Raw genomic sequence first — 19,001 nt, forward strand, 5'->3', positions numbered from 1 at the left:
TGGGCGGCTGTACACAGTATTCACGTCACAGCTTCCTAACCATAGAGCGTCTTTACTATTTCCTTACTGCGTGACATTCGGCAAGTTTCGTCCGTGACAGAAAAAAACTACGGTAACGCACATACACAAGAACAGGTAGAAAATTTTTAACGATCGCAGAGATCCAAGTTCCGAACTTTTTATCATAAGCACAATTCAAAATTAGGTCCCAAAAATTGATCAAAACCGCAAATCGCTGCAAGTGTATAATCCGCAAATTCGCTAACATTTCGCTCTGAATCAGAAATGCGGGGAAAAATACTATCCAAATTTCCTTTTACCCCTCACCCCACCCCCCTCCCCTTCTTCCTAGCCTTCTGCTGTATAACAAAGAAATAAAGAGTACTGAGCACTCGCTTGCCAAAATTACGCCTCCTCTGCAGGCTATCATTCTTAGAGTGAGCTTTCAAATGAAAGGTATCTTTATCATGCTTGACTTGAGGTCCTTTGAAATTTAACTCTGACTTGTGACTTAAACCATTAGAATGATAGCTGATAAGGTGCCATATATCTTTGTGATGTATCACGTGATTTTAACTCAAGTTTTTCAGGTGCTTCACCAGTGCCTTTGAAAAGGAACTCAAGTGAACCTTTATTTTCCGTGACTTTGTTTTTCATGGAGAAATTTCGAGCGTTAGCCCTACGTCAAAGTGAATGACGAAGGGTCACATCTTCTCGTTAATAATTTTCCGTATTCTTATCAATAGTTTGCTCGGTAATGTATTTGATTCGGTGTTTGAAGTACTTGAAAAGTTATCTTGCCAAACTGCATATATATATATGTGTACGTGTGTGCGTGTGTGCGTGCGTGCGTGTGTATCTATTTGTGTATTTCAAATACATTTCAACGGTCTTATGAAATATTTTTCTCGCATGCAAATTTTTGTCGTATACAAATATATTTCGTATTCTTTCGGTTATCATTATATATTTATTGTCTTGTAACTCCGATATGCCACACAAAAGTAGCAGACAAAAAATCTTTTGAGTGTTTTTGGTCAGCAAAATGCAATCCCCTACATAAATTTCCTACGAGAATAAAATAACCTTTTCCAGCTGTTCAGTTGATAAAACGGAGCGAAACAGTAGCGGCAGAGCGAAAGGGAAGGATAATGAGTATACAAAAGTATCTGTGAGCATACAAGAGTCTGTGTGAGGATACAACAGTATCTACACATCAGGGTATCGATTAACCCTTTGCATCCTAAGATCAATAAGCATATTCTCCATAATGTTTTCTATAATCCCTCAGGTGCTGACAAGGAGATTTTGCCTAAGAGAGGTTGTCAGTAATTTTCGACAATCCGGCGACAGAAGCAAACATTCAACTTTTTTTTATTTGCTCCAAAAGACCCTTTTGGTGAATCGTTTTCAAAAATAATACTCAAAAGTTCCAGCGAGTTTTTATTTTGGAAAAAATACGAATGTTCGAAATCGGCCAAAACGTACCTAATTTGCATAATTTCTATTGGGCTTTCAGTGCATTTTCACAACGCTCGAACAAGACAAAGAAAAATTGTCTTGGATTCATTTTTTCATAAGTTTTTTTTCATCCCTCGGAGTAGCTTTGCAACTATATTTCATTTCTAACTGAACTTTCTTTCGTTTGTAACCACCCACGTGAAAAACACTATATTTTCTATTCCGTTTGTACGCTGAATTTTGCTATATTTCAGACGACCATAACATCGGGGGTATACAAATGTACATAAAATAAAAGAGCTCTTTTCAACGAGAAAGTATTCGTGTTTATCATGTAAAAATATTATTTTTGGCCCGTGAAAAGCGAGCGCGCCAGACCAAAATATATAGCGTGCATTTTCACGGAGTTAGGCCATTTTTCTTGCTGTACTCCTACTGCAAATCGCACGCTATTGGGACAAAACTCGACGTGTTTGGTCTCTACTTCATTAATGATTCGCTTAAATATATCCATTTTAACTTAAAAATTAACCTACCTTTATTGTTAAGTGAACAAACCACCGTTTTAGGTAAAGTTTTTGAGTTGACTTTTCTCGAGTGATAAATAAACAAATCGCTGTTTATAAAGATACCAGCTCTGTCGATGTGTTTTTAGCTGAAAAATCGATGGGAAAATCGTAGCGTTTCTTTCTCCTGTCGTTTATTACTTTGAAGATTTGCTAAAATCAGGAAATAGGGCACTTGTACAAAACCAAAACATTCATTAGTCTACAATTTGATTGTTTATTATCATTATCGCACAGTTCACAATAAGGAAACTGTAACAGGAGAGGAGATTTTAAATTCACATGCCGCGTGCTTGTTGACGTACAAGTTCCCGAGTATAACAATTTCGGCTTTTCGGGAAACTCTGCCCCCCTTATTTGATAGGAAATATCAATAGCCCCATAAAATTTATTAACTGCACCATGTTTCCAGAAAATAAGACTGGAAAATGGTTTTTCCACTTTCCACCATAAAGAAATTTCACGTAGAAATAGTATTTGTAGCGTGACTGCGTGACCTTTCATGAGAAGTAAAATTGTTTTTCTTTTTTTTAAGAAGACACCTCCAGAAAGTTCTTTATCCTTCTCTCATCTTATTTGCCTGATTTTTGACTGCAAATATCATCTGCATTTGGCATTATTTTCGCTGATTGTCATGGCCTTTCCTGCGTGCACGTGCGAGCAAGTTCATATACAGCACTCTTTCGAGTTTCTTTGCGTGGTGTCGGGCATAAGTGTGTAGGTCTGGCTCAAAAGATATCTGCGCGCCGCAACACGGGTTTCTATGTTTTCTCCTTTTTCTTTATTTGTATTTTTATTCTCCTCCTTGCATTATCACACATGTATGTTTTTTTTTAATCCTTCGGCGCGTTCCCTCAGATTTGGAAGTAGGCTATGAAAAGTCAATATTGACCAGAACTGAAACCTTTTCTATCACAATTTGTTTCAAAGAACCCCTGTTATTTATAACTTTATTTCTCAAGAGAATATGTTTTTATTTGCCATATACTTCCATTAGTACATGAAACTAGGTTCCAATAAGTTTTTTTGTTTCGTGACTCCCAAAAGCTGTTTGCGACAACATCAGTTGAGAAATCAAAAGCAATTACACCTGAGAAATTAACTTGTAGCCTTCTACGCGCAGAAGGCATCTAAGTAATGAAGCTTTCTAAGACCTCTGTAAACTAGAGACATTACGTGATGTCGAGGGGTCAAATATTTACATTAAATCTGTGACCCTCAAACAGATTACGTACTCGTACATGTAATGTCCGAAAAATGTCACGCATGTATAACACCGTAGACGCACCTGGCGAATTATATCCACTAGCTTCAATAGTAAAGAGACAACTTATTTATTATTTGTATATGAGCAAGCGTATTTACCCTACTTGTAAAACTCCTTGATGAAGTCTGCTATTGTCAGACGAAATGCGTGGGAGATAAATACAAGTTTTTACTTTCTCAGTTCGTGCAGTGAGTTCGACAGAAAAATTAAGCTCACCCTGTCATAATCAATGATTTGATACCGTAAGTACCAATTATATGTGTACGTATGTGTATCCCAAACATGCGTTTCGTCCGAGAAGAAGCTTATTCTAGCGCGTATTGGCTTATTTGGAGATTACGAAGGCCGCGATTTCACGTTATATCTCAAATATAGTGCACAACTTGGTATGAGATTCAGACCTTCGGATTTATAAATGCGAGTATCCTCGTCATAAAAATCGGAGAAGTAAAGTTGAGAGAGAGGTGAATCTGAAGATGGCAGAAGAAATCAAAGCTGGTGGCGAGTCTTCCTGGTGGCAAGGTGACTGTAAACCTAATAGAACGCGTACTGTAACTGCTATCTTAGAGTCAGCAATGAATAAGGAAAAAGGGCAAGAAGAGCGCTTACCTGAACATCAGTTTTCCTAACTAATGATTTTTGACTGAAATGAACTTTATATCATATGATTGCTTGGGATACGCAGGTACTGTAGAGACACTCACATAAATAGAGGTGGGCTACCCTCCCTCTGACTTTAGAACTGCGACAAGTTTATGGCGCAGACCAACTGGCACAGTTTGGAGCACCTCAGGGTCTCACTAGGCTCATCGCATTAGAAACCTTCAGCAAACTAATCGTAGAAGTGGGTGGTTATCAGCAACTTGCACAGATCCCTGAACGCGGGTCATCGCGAGAACTATATCCAATCCGTCACAGACAGAACAAGAAAGCGAGATATTCTTGTAAGAGGAAGGATGTATCAAGACGTTTCAGTCATTGGCTGCCATCCAAAAGCACCCTAACAAAGGCAAACACAGTGAAGCTTAATTTAACATTAAGACTCGAGAAAAGTTCTTTCCGACTTAATTAGTGCTGAACAGTGCGCATATGTGAAAGGAAGGAACATCTTTGACGCAGTACGAACTATAGGTGATATTATGGACTATACAAAGTTATACAATCTCCCCGGTCTCATGGTGACCATTGACTTCGAGAAAGCGTTTGACTCCTTAAGTTGGAACTTCCTTTTTAAGACCTTGGAAAAGTTCAATTTTGGAGAATCCTTTATCAGGTGGATACGTCTTTTCTATACTAATATATCCAGCTGCATTATGAATAATGGTGTAGCAACTCCTCTTTTTTCAATCGGAAGAGGGGTTAGACAGGGACACCCTCTCTCGCCCTATTTATTTATTTTAGCCTTGGAAACCCTCCTTACCGCTATCAAACAGACTCGAGATATAAAAGGTATAGTAGTAGAGAACAAAGAAATCAAATGTATCACTTTCGCCGATGACTTAACAAACTTTTTACGCGATAAGGAATCTTATGACTCTCTTAGTTCCTTTTTGAACACATATGGTGAATGTTCAGGGCTTAAACTAAATAAGGACAAAAAAGAAGCCTACTGGTTAGGAAGTTCCTATCGAAATCACGAAGCTCTCGATATTAATAAGGTGAATGAGCCAATTAAAATACTAGGTATATTTTTCACTTATGATCAGCGTAAAAGCAGAGAGCTTAACTTTGACCTTACTTTAAAGTCAATAAGAAAGTCCTTAAGTTGCTGGCAATGGAGAAACTTAACATTAATTGGTAAAATTCAATTAGTCAAAACATTTGCTATGCCTAAGTTTATGTATCGGGCCTCCTTTATCTCTTTTGATAAGGATATAATTAAAAGCATAAATTCTGTGATATTCAATTTCGTGTGGAGAGGCAAAGACAAAGTCAAAAGACTAGCCTTAATTAGTGAATACGAAGACGGTGGCCTCAAAATGCCTCACCCTGAATCTTTAATTAAAACTCAAAGAATTGTGTGTCTTGCAAGGTATTTAGATGATAATAGGAGTCCGTGGAAGTTTTCTTGTCTCATTATCTTAAGAATGTAGGAACCAGTTTTCTGCTGCAGTGCAATTTCAATCCATCGCGCCTACCCTGTAAACTACCTTCTTTTTATAAAGAATGTCTTGAAGTTTTGTCTGACTTTAATGGCAATCACGATATAATAGCTACAAAACAGGACGTTTTAAATGTGACTATCTGGAACAACCAGAACCTCTTGATTAACAAGAAATCAATATACAACAAGAGAATAAAAGAAGCAGGTTTTGTGAAACTTGGAGATATTCTCTCAAATGACTCAAAATTAAAAAGGTGGGACGCTTTTAGAGAGAAAAATCTCTCCTTGTCAGATTACTTACTCCTACAAGGCATTTTTTCCGCCATTCCGCCTAACTGGAAACAGCTCCTTAACGTTGGAGAGAATAATAACAACCGAATTGACAAAACTGTTTCAGACGATGTTCAAGATATAACTAGAATGACTTCAAAATCAATCTATTCCACCCTGGTCAAACGAATCCAGATTTCTCCGACTGCCCAATCTAAGTTTAATTCCGTATATAATATTTCAGGTAATATAGACTGGAAAAATATTTATCTATTGCCGGGTCGAGTCACTCTTGACACCAGAACGAGAGCCTTTCAATACAAAATCTTAAATCGTATTCTCTACACCAATAAAATCCTATATAAAATGAATTTGGTTCCTTCTCCGATGTGTACCTTTTGTGGAGATCACGAAGAAACCCTTGAGCATCTTCTAATCAGCTGTACCTACACTAAAAACTTTTGGCTTTCGGTTATTTCTTGGTTAAATACTTACAATATGAAAATTGATAAGCTTGATGAGGTAACAATCCTCTTTGGTATTTCCGATAATAACCCTGGGAATTGTTTGTTAAATCACATAATCATTCTTGGAAAATATACCATTTATTCATGTCGTTGTAAAAATATCAAGCCGTCTGTATCCTTACTGAAGGCTAAAACATCTGAAACTCGGAAATTTGAATTTTTGATTGCAAAAAAGAATAAAAAAGAATCTATTCATTATAAAAAATGGGAAAACATGTTATTGTAACTCAATAGATGAGTATCGGGTATTAACAGTTATAGACGCAGTTGTATATACAGTCGTTCTACCAAAAAAGGAATTTGATGTAGAAGTATTTGTACAAATTAGGCTTATATTATTATATAACCACAACATAAATTAAATCTAGCCGACTGTGAATGTAATGTAATGTAGTATTTCGTAATTAGTGTTAGTGAGTAGCGTAAGCGTTAGTGTAATTAATTTTGTATTTGTTTGTATTACTCTAGTATTTGTGCTTTAAGTGAAAATAAAAAAAAATGTTAAAAAAAAAAAAAAAAAAAATTTTAAAGGGGGTGGCAACGTTCAAGGTCGGACCTCAGGTAAACTTCTGACGAAAAATCCCTAACTAGCCAAATGGACTTTGCATGGGCTCTTTGGAAAACACAAAAACCAGCCACCTTTTCTCAGAAAGCAAAGAATTATCTCCTTGAAATGAGCTGGACAGGGGAGGAAACTAGTAAGGCAACCGCCTCTAACAAGGCAGAAGATAAGGAGTGACCTTGCAAATTTAGACGAAGACTGCAGGAGAGGGTACAGCTGCTATTAAGCTAAAAAAAATTAATAAAGATCTTTGCATCTCACTTTTCAAAGTTGTCAAATATTTGGATGAATCGAAAAGTCTAAAAACTCAGTCGTTTATTTGCCTCTGTTGATTGACAAGCCGTCAATCAAATTGACTGATACTTGAGGTGGACATTAACTAAGGATCAAGAAAAACCGGGGGGGGTGGTCTATATCCCCCTGGAAAAAACCAAAACAGAAACCAGTTTGTCGTTTTTAGTTTTGGGGTAGATCCTTTAACCTGGCAAAGTTTCGTTGAAATCGGTGAGATGGAATGTGCACGACTGCCCGGTGCTACATTCCATTTTTCTCGGATTTCTTCGACAATTTTTACCAACAGAATTCCAACCTACAGTTGATTTGAAAATGTATCTAAACAGGTGGACCACACAAACATACTATTTTAATTACAGTGACAGCGGTAGAAATCTATAAAAGCAACCGGGCAAAACACCGAGGTTCATGCACAATTAAGCGAGTATTTTCATGCGACAACTACATGTTTCGAATATTTTATGTGTGCGAAGATTTTATTTAGCTCACGCTCACGTATTTACAACAACATTTATAGTTACATGTAATTTACTCTAAAGTCATGCCAGTGGGATAGATTGTAAATTAAAGAACAATATATGCGACGGGCCAATTTCAGCTAAAAACACGTCGACAGAGCTGGTATCTCTGTAAACAGCGATTTGTTTATTTAGCACTCGAGAAAAGTCAACTCAAAAACTTTACCTAAAACGGTGGTTTGTTCACTTAACAATAAAGGTAGGTTAATTTTTAAGTTAAAATGGATATATTTAAATGAATCAAAACTGAAGTAGAGACCAAACACGTCGAGTTTTGTCCCAATAGCGTGCGATTTACAGTAGGAGTACAGCAAGAAAAATGGCCTAACTCCGTGAAAATGCACGCTATATATTTTGGTCTGGCGCGCTCGCTTTTCACGGGCCAAAAATAATATTTTTACATGATAAACACGAATACTTTCTCGTTGAAAAGAGCTCTTTTATTTTATGTACATTTGTATACCCCTGATGTTGTGGTCGTGTGAAATATAGCAAAATTCAGCGTACAAACGGAATAGAAAATATAGTATATTTCACGCGGGTGGTTACAAACGAAAGAAAGTCCACTTGGAGATAAAATATAGTTGCAAAGCTACTCCGAGGGATGAAAAACAACTTATGAAAAAATGAATCTAAGATAATTTTTCTTTGTCTTGTAAGAGCGTTGTGAAAATGCACTGAAAGCCCAATGGAAATTATGCAAACTAGGTACGTTTTGGCCGATTTCGAACTTTCGTATTTTTTCCCAAAATAAAAACTCGCTGGAACTTTTGAATATTATTTATGAAAACAATTCACCAAAAGGGTCTTTTGGAGCAAATAAAAAAAAAAGTTGAACTTTTGCTTCTTTTTGCTTCGCCGGATTCTCGAAAATTACTGACAACCTCTCTTAACAATCAAGCTCCTGTACTTGTTGATCATTTCTGTTATTCTCGTGACCTTAATGTTTGATTCAGGAGTGATATTGTGAGGAGAAATTAGATGCTAGTCACTCTTTGGGGTTACAAGGTTAAATTGATAAAATTACTGGGGTATCTATGAATATACAATGGTTTGCATCACTGCACAAAAATATCTCTTTTTCTTTTCTTTAAATGTGTTTAATTAGGGTATTAAACCACAATATTTCTTGTCAAAAGCCTTGCAAGAAATTTCCAAAAATTTAAGCTTAGAAAATCTTCTTTTCCAAATCACACATTAGTTTTAAAGTCTCTTCAATTGGCTAACTAATCACCTTTGAAAAGGATTAAGAATTTCCTTGAAGAACTTATCGCGTTCGAAACCTTGCCTTGTTCACTAAAATAATGACTTCGGAACTCTTATAAAGAGATAATACTATACACTGTCTTGTTTCAGATTATTAAACTTAGATGTCTGATGAGAATTTTACAGAAATGTCTTCCTCTGTGTATCGATTCGAGTTGTCCTTCTTCTACAGGCTAGTAATTAAATAGTTAGTAATTAAAGAGTCTGGTTCATTCTCCTACAGAGGATTTATCCAAGTCATGTCTTTTAAGGTACGTTAGGCACCGGCCAATTTCCAAAATCAAATTTCACGTTGTCGCCTATGATCATAAATGGCGCCCATTGAGAAACTTTGTCAAAACCGTTGTTTCTCATCCACTTTCTGGCCTTATGGAGAGATTCACTGACGCTTTCACCGCGGAACAAATGTCTGTAGAAACAAGTCATGAACTGCTCTGTGGCTGTGTCATCCAGGGCCCATCGTGCCGCTAACACTGAGCGAGCTCCGGCTCCTAAGAACGCTCGGGCAATTCCGATAACTCCCTCGGTTCTAATGTGTCCGCGAGCACTGTGACAACAACTAAGAACCACTAGTTTAGCTCGCAACCTAGTTTTTGAAATATCCGCCATCGTCAAAAGATAATCTCCTTCTCGAGGTAAAGGTGAGAGTGGGGAACGGTACTTAGGAGAAAGAGCAATCTCCCCTCTTTCAGCATCACCATGGGCAGCAATGTGTATCAAGCTCACTGAATTTATCGTTTGAAGTACAGAATGCTTTGTCGCGGAATATCCTATTAAAGGTGTTACGCCAAGAAGTCTTCCAATCATCTCTGCTTCCTTTCTTGCACACGGCAATGGTGCTATATTTCTGCGCCTTCCCTTGTAAATCACCTCTCCAACCACAGGGTCACCCACTATCAGTGCCCCGGTCTGACTGTGATATTCTGGAGGACTGTCTTGAACAAGCTTGAGAGTACTCAGAGAGGGAACTATCCGAATCCTGCATGTCTCTGATAAATACTTGCCTCCTTCGTCAGCCAAGGCTGTAAATGGCACTTGGTACACACAGGAATCAGGGACAATTATGATCTCGGGCTGCTTCAGTAAACTGGCTACAGGAGCGATGATTATCTTGTAACACAAGTCAAGACTTGTTTTGAAATCTTTGGAATCATAGTCACGCAGCACTGAGCGCTTGTCGTGGGGAAGTGACGTCAGTTCGGTGTCATCTAAAGATCGATCTTCGCAATTCTGTTCGGGTGAAATGGCTTGGCTGCGGAAGGCTTCTTTAAAAAACTCATCTAACTCAGGGACTATTCCGGTCACCTTGTTTTGGTCCAGCTTTACTTTCTTTTCTAAAAACTGAATGGCTCCCGTTGCTTTAATTATCCAAAACCGTACATCATTTTGACCAACCGAAATGTACAGGCATGCACATTCTGCTTCTTTTGTGATGATCCCTTGAATGCCACACCAAGATTGTGGATCGCTTGAGATCTGCTCTTGAACAGAGTACCGAGCTGCCATCAAGTCGGCCAGGCCCCTTGCCCTTGTCAGCTCTTCGACGTAAAGGGCATCTTGCGACTTTCCAGTGGAAGAAAGCAACCAACTGAGGAACTTGTAGGGAAAGGTGCCGTGCTTTTCTAAAAAAGATATTTGAAACTGATCGTTTTCTTTAAGAAAACCTCTCAAAGTGTCGAATTTTTGGATGGCTTGAAAAAGATGCAAAGAAGCCTCTTCAAGATGACATTGTGACGCCTTTAACACCGATAGATGAAAAAGACACTGAAACTCCTCCAAGTTGAGTCCAATATCCCTACTTAATAAGAGAGCCTGTTTAACGTATTCTTCAGCCATGTCATATTTACCTAGCGATTGGAAACACAGTCCTAAATCGCTGTAATTGACTAGTTGTCCTGCTCTCTCACCGATTTTCATGTGAATTGTAAAGGCTTTCTCGAAATATTCTAGAGCCTTGTCATATTCACCACGCTTACAAGAAATTAACCCGAGGTGTCTGTAATCTGCTGCTTCTCCGCTTTTATCACCGATACCCTTTCTAACTGCCATTGCCTTATCTAGATATTTGTCAGCCTCTCCATACTTGCCGAGCGAGAGAAACAAACCTGTGAGGTTTCCATAATTAATTGCCTCTCCTCTTTTTTCGCCAATTTCTATTTTGATAGTGAGTGCTTTCTCCTGATATTCTCGGGCCTTGTCATAATGACCAAGTAATTGGAACAAAGTTCCTAGGTTTCCGTAGCTTGTTGCTTCTCCATCCCTGTCGCCAATTTCTATTCTGATAGCGAGTGCTTTCTCCTGATATTCTCGGGCCTTGTCATAATGACCAAGTGATCGGAGCAAAGTTCCTATGTTTCCGTAGCTTGTTGCTTCTCCATCCCTGTCACCAATTTCTATTTTGATAGCGAGAGCTTTCTCCTGATATTCTCGGGCCTTGTCATAATGAGCAAGTGATTGGAACAAAGTTCCTAGGTTTCCGTAGCTTGTTGCTTCTCCATCCCTGTCGCCAATTTCTATTTTGATAGCGAGTGCTTTCTCCTGATATTCTCGGGCCTTGTCATAATGTGCAAGTGATTGGAACAAAGCTCCTAGGTTTCCGTAGCTTGTTGCTTCTCCATCCCTGTCGCCAATTTCTATTTTGATAGCGAGTGCTTTCTCCTGATATTCTCGGGCCTTGTCATAATGACCAAGTGATTGGAACAAAGTTCCTAGGTTTCCGTAGCTTGTTGCTTCTCCATCCCTGTCGCCAATTTGTATTTTGATAGCGAGTGCTTTCTCCTGATATTCTCGGGCCTTGTCATAATGACCAAGTGATTGGAACAAAGTTCCTAGGTTTCCGTACCTTGTTGCTTCTCCATCCCTGTCGCCAATTTCTATTGTGATAGCGAGTGCTTCCTCTGATATTCTCGGGCCTTGTCATAATGACCAAGTGATCGGAACAAAGTTCCTAGGTTTCCGTAGCTTGTTGCTTCTCCATCCCTGTCGCCAATTTCTATCTTGATAGCGAGAGCTTTCTCCTGATATTCTCGGGCCTTGTCATAATGACCAAGTGATTGGAACAAAGTTCCTAGGTTTCCGTAGCTTGTTGCTTCTCCATCCTTGTCGCAAATTTCTATTTTGATAGCGAGAGCTTTCTCCTGATATTCTCGGGCCTTGTCATAATGACCAAGTGATTGGAACAAAGTTCCTAGGTTTCCGTAGCTTGTTGCTTCTCTATCCCTGTCGCCAATTTCTATTCTGATAGCGAGAGCTTTCTCCTGATATTCTCGGGCCTTGTCATAATGACCAAGTGATTGGAACAAAGTTCCTAGGTTTCCGTAGCTTGTTGCTTCTCCATCCCTGTCGCCAATTTCTATTCTGATAGCGAGTGCTTTCTCCTGATATTCTCGGGCCTTGTCATAATGACCAAGTGATTGGAACAAAGCTCCTAGGTTTCCGTAGCTTGTTGCTTCTCCATCCCTGTCGCCAATTTCTATTCTGATAGGGAGTGCTTTCTCCTGATATTCTCGCGCCTTGTCATAATGAGCAAGTGATTGGAACAAAGTTCCTAGGTTTCCGTAGCTTTTTGCTTCTCCATCCCTGTCGCCAATTTCTATTTTGATAGCGAGAGCTTTCTCCTGATATTCTCGGGCCTTGTCATAATGACCAAGTGATTGGAACAAAGTTCCTAGGTTTCCGTAGCTTTTTGCTTCTCCATACCTGTCGCCAATTTCTATTTTGATAGCGAGTGCTTTCTCCTGATATTCTCGGGCCTTGTCATAATGACCAAGTGATTGGAACAAAGTTCCTAGGTTTCCGTAGCTTGTTGCTTCTCCATCCCTGTCGCCAATTTTTATTCTGATAGCGAGAGCTTTCTCCTGATATTCTCGGGCCTTGTCATAATGACCAAGTGATTGGAACAAAGTTCCTAGGTTTCCGTAGCTTGATGCTTCTCCATCCCTGTCGCCAATTTCTATTCTGATAGCGAGTGCTTTCTCCTGATATTCTCGGGCCTTGTCATAATGACCAAGTGATTGGAACAAAGCTCCTAGGTTTCCGTAGCTTGTTGCTTCTCCATCCCTGTCGCCAATTTCTATTCTGATAGCGAGTGCTTTCTCCTGATATTCTCGGGCCTTGTCATAATGAGCAAGTGATTGGAACAAAGTTCCTAGGTTTCCGTAGCTTGTTGCTTCTCCATCCCTGTCGCCAATTTCTATTTTGATAGCGAGAGCTTTCTCCTGATATTCTCGGGCCTTGCCATAATGAGCAAGTGATTGGAACAAAGTTCCTAGGTTTCCGTAGCTTGTTGCTTCTCCATCCCTGTCGCCAATTTCTATTTTGATAGCGAGAGCTTTCTCCTGATATTCTCGGGCCTTGTCATAATGACCAAGTGATCGGAACAAAGTTCCTAGGTTTCCGTAGCTTGTTGCTTCTCCATCCCTGTCGCCAATTTCTATTTTGATAGCGAGTGCTTTCTCCTGATATTCTCGGGCCTTGTCATAATGACCAAGTGATTGGAACAAAGTTCCTAGGTTTCCGTAGCTTGTTGCTTCTCCATCCCTGTCGCCAATTTCTATTCTGATAGCGAGTGCTTTCTCCTGATATTCTCGGGCCTTGTCATAATGAGCAAGTGATTGGAACAAAGTTCCTAGGTTTCCGTAGCTTGTTGCTTCTCCATCCCTGTCGCCAATTTCTATTTTGATAGCGAGTGCTTTCTCCTGATATTCTCGGGCCTTGTCATAATGAGCAAGTGATTGGAACAAAGTTCCTAGGTTTCCGTAGCTTGTTGCTTCTGCATCCCTGTCGCCAATTTCTATTGTGATAGAGAGTGCTTTCTCCTGATATTCTCGGGCCTTGTCATAATGACCAAGTGATTGGAACAAAGTTCCTAGGTTTCCGTAGCTTGTTGCTTCTCCATCCCTGTCGCCAATTTCTATTGTGATAGCGAGTGCTTTCTCCTGATATTCTCGGGCCTTGTCATATTGATTAAGCGATTGAAACATTTTCCCGAGACTTATGTAACATACTCCCTGGCCATGTGTGTCTCCAATCGTTTTCATGATGTTGATTGCTGATTCGTAAAAGTTCCAGGCCTCCATGAACTTACTTTGTACCCGAAGTATTTTTGCCAGTTTTAAATGTAGCCATCCTTTTTCAGCGGAGTCATGAGAGTCTAGGTAGAGGAGGAGTTTTTTAAGGTAGTTTTCTGTATTTGTGTAATCCTTTATATAATCGTAAGCACAGATTATTGCCAAGTAGATGGCACAGAACATAGTGTTTGCCAATGAAATATCGATTACCAGCACCTGACTATGTATTATAATCAAACATTCCTTGTATACTTCGGTGGCTTGCAACACGCGACCCGTTTTGCGAAGGAAGTCGGCGACTACCTTACCTCTGAAGATAGCTGATATGGCTTCTTTTACGCTGTCCATCTTGACCCTGTTTCTTCTCAGTTTGAAAAAAAAGGAGAAATTAGGGAAAACTTAAACACGGACTGTTTGTAAAAAATCTTTTAAGTTTTAAATTTAAAATTGCAATTTTTATCTTCCTCTCCCCGCCTTGTATTTTTTTTTTCGTATTAACAGGCGGCGCACGTGATTTCACAATTAGCAAATCACGTCGAAGAACTCTAACCTTGACATTAGAAAACTGACGTGGACATTTTTGGCGTAGTTTTGTTGCTTGTTTTAACGGAGTTTAGATATTGTTTTTAGATATTGTTTTGAGGTTTTGTTCGCGCTATTTTTTGAACCCTTGGTTTTGAATTTTGAGACATTTTCATTTAAGAAAAATGTTGTGGTTCATTTAACAAGTTTAAAACATATTTTCTGTGGAGTTTGGACTCAAGCGTCTTTTTTTTGTAAATACATTTTTTACATTGTCCGTCAAAGAGGAACACACCTTTGCCCTCTGTTCTACTGGAGTGTCCGTTACACTATCACGCCAATCACGAAAATCAGAGACCAACTGGAAAATTTAACTGGATAACAGAACACAACAAGTTTCATTTGACCTGCTGATTCCTACTTAGTTTACAGTAACTCAATTGAATTGTATGAGAGAGCAATGCTCTTAACCAAATCGATTTACTGGGCTCTCAAGGGAGCTATTGTTCCAGAAATTAAATAAGAAAGCAGGTTTCCCTTGAGCTGCTTCCTAAATTAAAAATATATTATGACTCATAGATGTTGCATGTGTTCGGAGAATGTTCCATATAAGCTACCTCTGTGTGAAGGTCCTGTACTTTACGGAGTGTTTGTAAAAATTTTCCGTGAATAATCAATACGAACTTAATTTGATGATCTTGCATTTTGATTGTGTATATCCTTGAAACAGATGCATTATTTGTCGATGTTTTTGGAAAAAATATCATAAGGTATCGATACATAAACAATGACTTTTTTTCCCAATATATCTCATTCAAAAGAAGAAGTCGTAGTTTCTTTTTAAACAGGGGAGGGAACAGTGAGATTTCTATATGCTGTTAATGTTGTTATTCTTATAATTTTCTTTTGTAGCTTTCATAACGATACTAGTGTTGTTTGGATTTCTAAAACAGTCAGCATCGATGCAAATTACCTTTTGAAGCTAGAAACGTTCCTTATTCACTTTGGTGAAGGCTAAGGGACTTGTATAAGATCTTCCGAAGGAGATCAACGTTTTCCTGGAAAAAAAAGAAGAAAAAAAAATCCTTGTTAAAAAGTCAGGAATTTATCAAAATTGTTTTTTTGTCCCTTGTCACGCCATCAAACTGAAAATAACCGGAATGAATCGGCTTAAAGCCAAGAAGCATCGAGAAGATTTATACCAATCTGGCAAAGTCTTTCTTTCGGAGTCAATTATTTGCACTGAATAGGATGGGGTGCAGTTTGAGGAGGCCAATTTTGTTCCCTTTCATAGTCTGCAAATGTAATGAGCGTAAAGGAAATAAATATTGTTTCTTTTTGTCATAAAAATAATAAGTTGCCCTTTACGTTCTAGCAACGGATAACCTATACCCACCCCACGGGTCCTATACCCACCCAGGAACAAACACTTATGAACACTTATCAACCCACTCGTTCCTCTTATTCACAACTTTGTCTTCGATGACGCAAATCGCACTTACTGGCAAATGAACAGTCAGAAGCCTATTACCCAGAGCCTCCATACCAATTTTTACTTGAGTCAACCCTGTGCCGTATCTTTTTATTTTGAGAACTGAAATAGGTGGGGGGTTCTTTAATTTCCCGCGAAAACACGCTGACTTTTCGCGCATTTCTCCATTATTGAAATATTTTCGTGCGACCTGCATGTGACGTAAACAATAGATGACCACAGTTCTCCTATTATGTAAACACCCGCGAAAAACCCGTGGGAGGTGCTCCTAAAAATAAAAGATACGGGACAGGGTTGACTCAGAGGGTAAGTATGGAAGTTGAAAGCTCCGGGTAATGGACTCCTGGAACAGCTCATAAAGAAATAGTCATCGAGAACAAATAGCTTGTCGTTTCAAGACAGAAGCACCAATTCAGTATTGTAACAACTCTTGATTGTAATTTGTTGTTAAAAATCCAACGGTTCTTTTAAAAAAATGTAAAAAGTGAGACGTACAAAACCGAAACACATTTACGTAGATTAGATGGCGCCGCTTTAAAAGTAGGATAACAAATATCCGTCTCTCCTTATCTTTCCTTCATTGGAAGGAACATAATAAAGTTTATTTAAGCTTTTGTGAGGGACACTGGGAATTAATTTTTTTCACATATAGGTTGGGATTCTGCGCGAGGTTGGTGCGTTAGTAGAAAAAAATCCATGGTGAAAAGTCGGGAATTTATCAACATTATTTTTTTGTCCCTTGTCACGCCATCAAACTGAAAATAAACGGACTGAATCGGCTTTAAGCCAAGAAGCATGGAGAAGATTTATACCAATCTGGCAAAGTCTTTCTTTCGGCCTCGATTATTTTGCACTGAATAGGCGAACGCCCAAATTTCGGACAAAATTTGATGGGGTGCAGTTTGAGAGGGCCAATTTTGTTCCCTTTCATAAACTGCAAATGTAATGAGCGTAAAGGAAATAAATATTGTTTCTTTTTGTCATAAAAATAATAAGTTGCCCGTTACGTTCTAGCAACGGGTAACCTATACCCATCCTACGGGTCCTATACCCACTCAGGAGCCCATTATACCAAGTGACGGGCTCCTGACCCACCCCAACTATCCATTACTATTGGAAAGGGAAACTTCCGGTAAATTCCGAGTAATCAGGAGTACCTTTGAAGGATCTTTGAAGGAAGTTTCGATAAGATTTAGGAAAAGAGTCTGTGGAAAAAACGACCTATTCAGAGAAAGGCTTTTCAAATTCTTGAAAAATATCAATGTGTTATCTTTTAAGGGTACAACACTTATCAACCCGGCCGTTCCTATTATTTACAACTTTGTCTTCGATGACGCAAATTACACTTACTGGAAAATGAACAGCTTATGAAGAGATAGTCATCGAGCACAAATAGCTTACCGTTTCAAGACAGAAGCTCCAATTCAGTACTGTAACAAGTCTTGACTGTAATTTTGTGTTAAAAATCCAACGGTTCTTTCAAAACAATGTATACTGAGACCGGATGTTACCTGCAACCAAAGTGAATTGTTTCATTTTTGCATGCTCACATACATCATCGGTAAAAAAGTTGGACGTACAAAACCGAAATACATTTACGTAGATTAGATGGCACCGCTTTAAAAGTAAGATAAAAAATATCTGTTTGTCTTTATCTTTCCTTCAGTGGAAGGAACGTGATGAATTTTATTGAATTTTTTGTAATGGACATTCTAAATTCATATTTTATTTTTCATATAACGGTTGGAATTCTGCGCAAGGTTGGTGCGTTAGTAGAAAAAACTCCATGGTGTAAAGTCGGGAATTTACCAACATGATTTTTTGTCTCTTGTCACGCCATCAAACTGAAAATAAACGGAATGAATCGGCTTAAAGCCAAGAATCATCGATAAAATTTATACCAATCTAACAAAGTCTTTATTTCGGAGTCAATAATTTTGCACTGAATATGCCATCGCTAAAATTTCGGGCAAAAATTTTGTTCCCTTTCATAGACTGCAAATGTAATGAGCGTAAAGTTAATTAATTTTGTTCCTTTTTGCCATAAAAATGATAAGTTACCCGTTGCGTTCTGGCAACGGGTAACCTATACCCACCCCACGGGTTTTATACCCACCCCAATTATCCCCTACTGTTGGAATGTAAAACCTCCGGAATATTCAATGTATTCAGCAGTACCTGTCATCAAAAGGAAAAAATCACTCGTTCTTTCAAGGAAGCTTCGATGAGATCCACGAAAATAGTCTGTGGAAAAAGTCGACCTATTCAAGAAGGGGGTTTTCAAGAATTTAAAAGAATTTTCAAATTCTAGAAAAGCAACAAGCTACGGAAACCTGGGAACGTTGTTCCGATAACTTGGTCAATATGACAAGGCCCGAGAATATCAGGAGAAATAGAATTTTCAACTTTTGATAATTCGGCTTATCGCTTGGTGCACTAACTGTTCAAGTTTAAATCGTTTGCCCGAATAAAGCGAATATATACACTCAAATAGATGACCGATGTTTTACATTCTTTTGAAAATTTTTCCTTGTAAGCGTGGGTACGGTTCATTATCCACCTATCCCTCCCCTCCCTTGAAGAGGTTTAACTTGTTGATCATCACTTATAAGAAGCTAAGGGAGATCCTCTGGAAAATGAACAGCTCATAAAGAGATAGTCATCGAGCACAAATAGCTTACCGTTTCAAGACAGAAGCTCCGATTCAGTACTGTAACAAGTCTTGATTGTAATTTTGTGTTAAAAATCCAACGGTTCTTTCAAAACAATGTATACTGAGACCGGATGTTACCTACAGCCGAAGTGAATTGTTTCATTTTTGCATGCTCACATACATCATTGGTAAAAAAGTTTTGACGTACAAAACCGAAATACATTTACGTAGAATAGATGGCGCCGTTTTAAAAGTAGAATAACAAATATCCTCTGTCCTTATCTTTCCTTCATTGGAAGGAACATAATGAATTTTCATTTAAGCTTTTATAATGTCAATAATGGACATTGGGAAATCATATTTTTCACATAACGGTTGGAATTTTGCACGAGGTTGATGCGTTAGTGGAAAAAAACTCCATGGTGCAAAG

At 38.6% G+C, this 19,001-nt stretch overlaps 2 protein-coding genes across 2 annotated transcripts in view; one reads left to right on the forward strand and one right to left on the reverse strand.

Annotated features, from left to right (window-relative positions):
• Positions 1 to 19,001, forward strand: part of LOC131776839 (uncharacterized) — a 222,902-nt gene that overhangs the window by 179,773 nt on the left and 24,128 nt on the right. The gene's annotated exons all lie outside the window — the stretch shown is intronic.
• Positions 9,035 to 14,252, reverse strand: LOC136277670 (tetratricopeptide repeat protein 28-like). Its single transcript, XM_066160067.1, has 4 exons — positions 13,908 to 14,252; positions 11,988 to 13,667; positions 11,086 to 11,628; positions 9,035 to 10,605 (listed from the first exon to the last, which is right to left on the reverse strand). Exons 1-4 carry the CDS (start codon positions 14,250 to 14,252, stop codon positions 9,082 to 9,084), a joined length of 4,092 nt encoding a protein of 1,363 aa, XP_066016164.1. The 3' UTR covers positions 9,035 to 9,081.

Source organism: Pocillopora verrucosa, chromosome 13 (assembly GCF_036669915.1).
Source record: "Pocillopora verrucosa isolate sample1 chromosome 13, ASM3666991v2, whole genome shotgun sequence".
NCBI classification, from domain to species: Eukaryota; Metazoa; Cnidaria; class Anthozoa; order Scleractinia; family Pocilloporidae; genus Pocillopora; species Pocillopora verrucosa.

What these genes read in the sequence shown, in the direction of transcription:
- LOC136277670 (XM_066160067.1), bottom strand. Translation starts at nt 14,252, where the DNA reads ATGGACAGCGTAAAAGAAGCCATATCAGCTATCTTCAGAGGTAAGGTA. An exon ending in TACAAAGTAAGTTCATGGAG is followed by an intron (nt 13,668 to 13,907) that starts GCCTGGAACTTT and finishes CATTATGACAAG; the next exon opens with GCCCGAGAATATCAGGAGAA. An exon ending in TTGGCGACAGGGATGGAGAA is followed by an intron (nt 10,606 to 11,085) that starts GCAACAAGCTAC and finishes AACTTGGAGGAG; the next exon opens with TTTCAGTGTCTTTTTCATCT.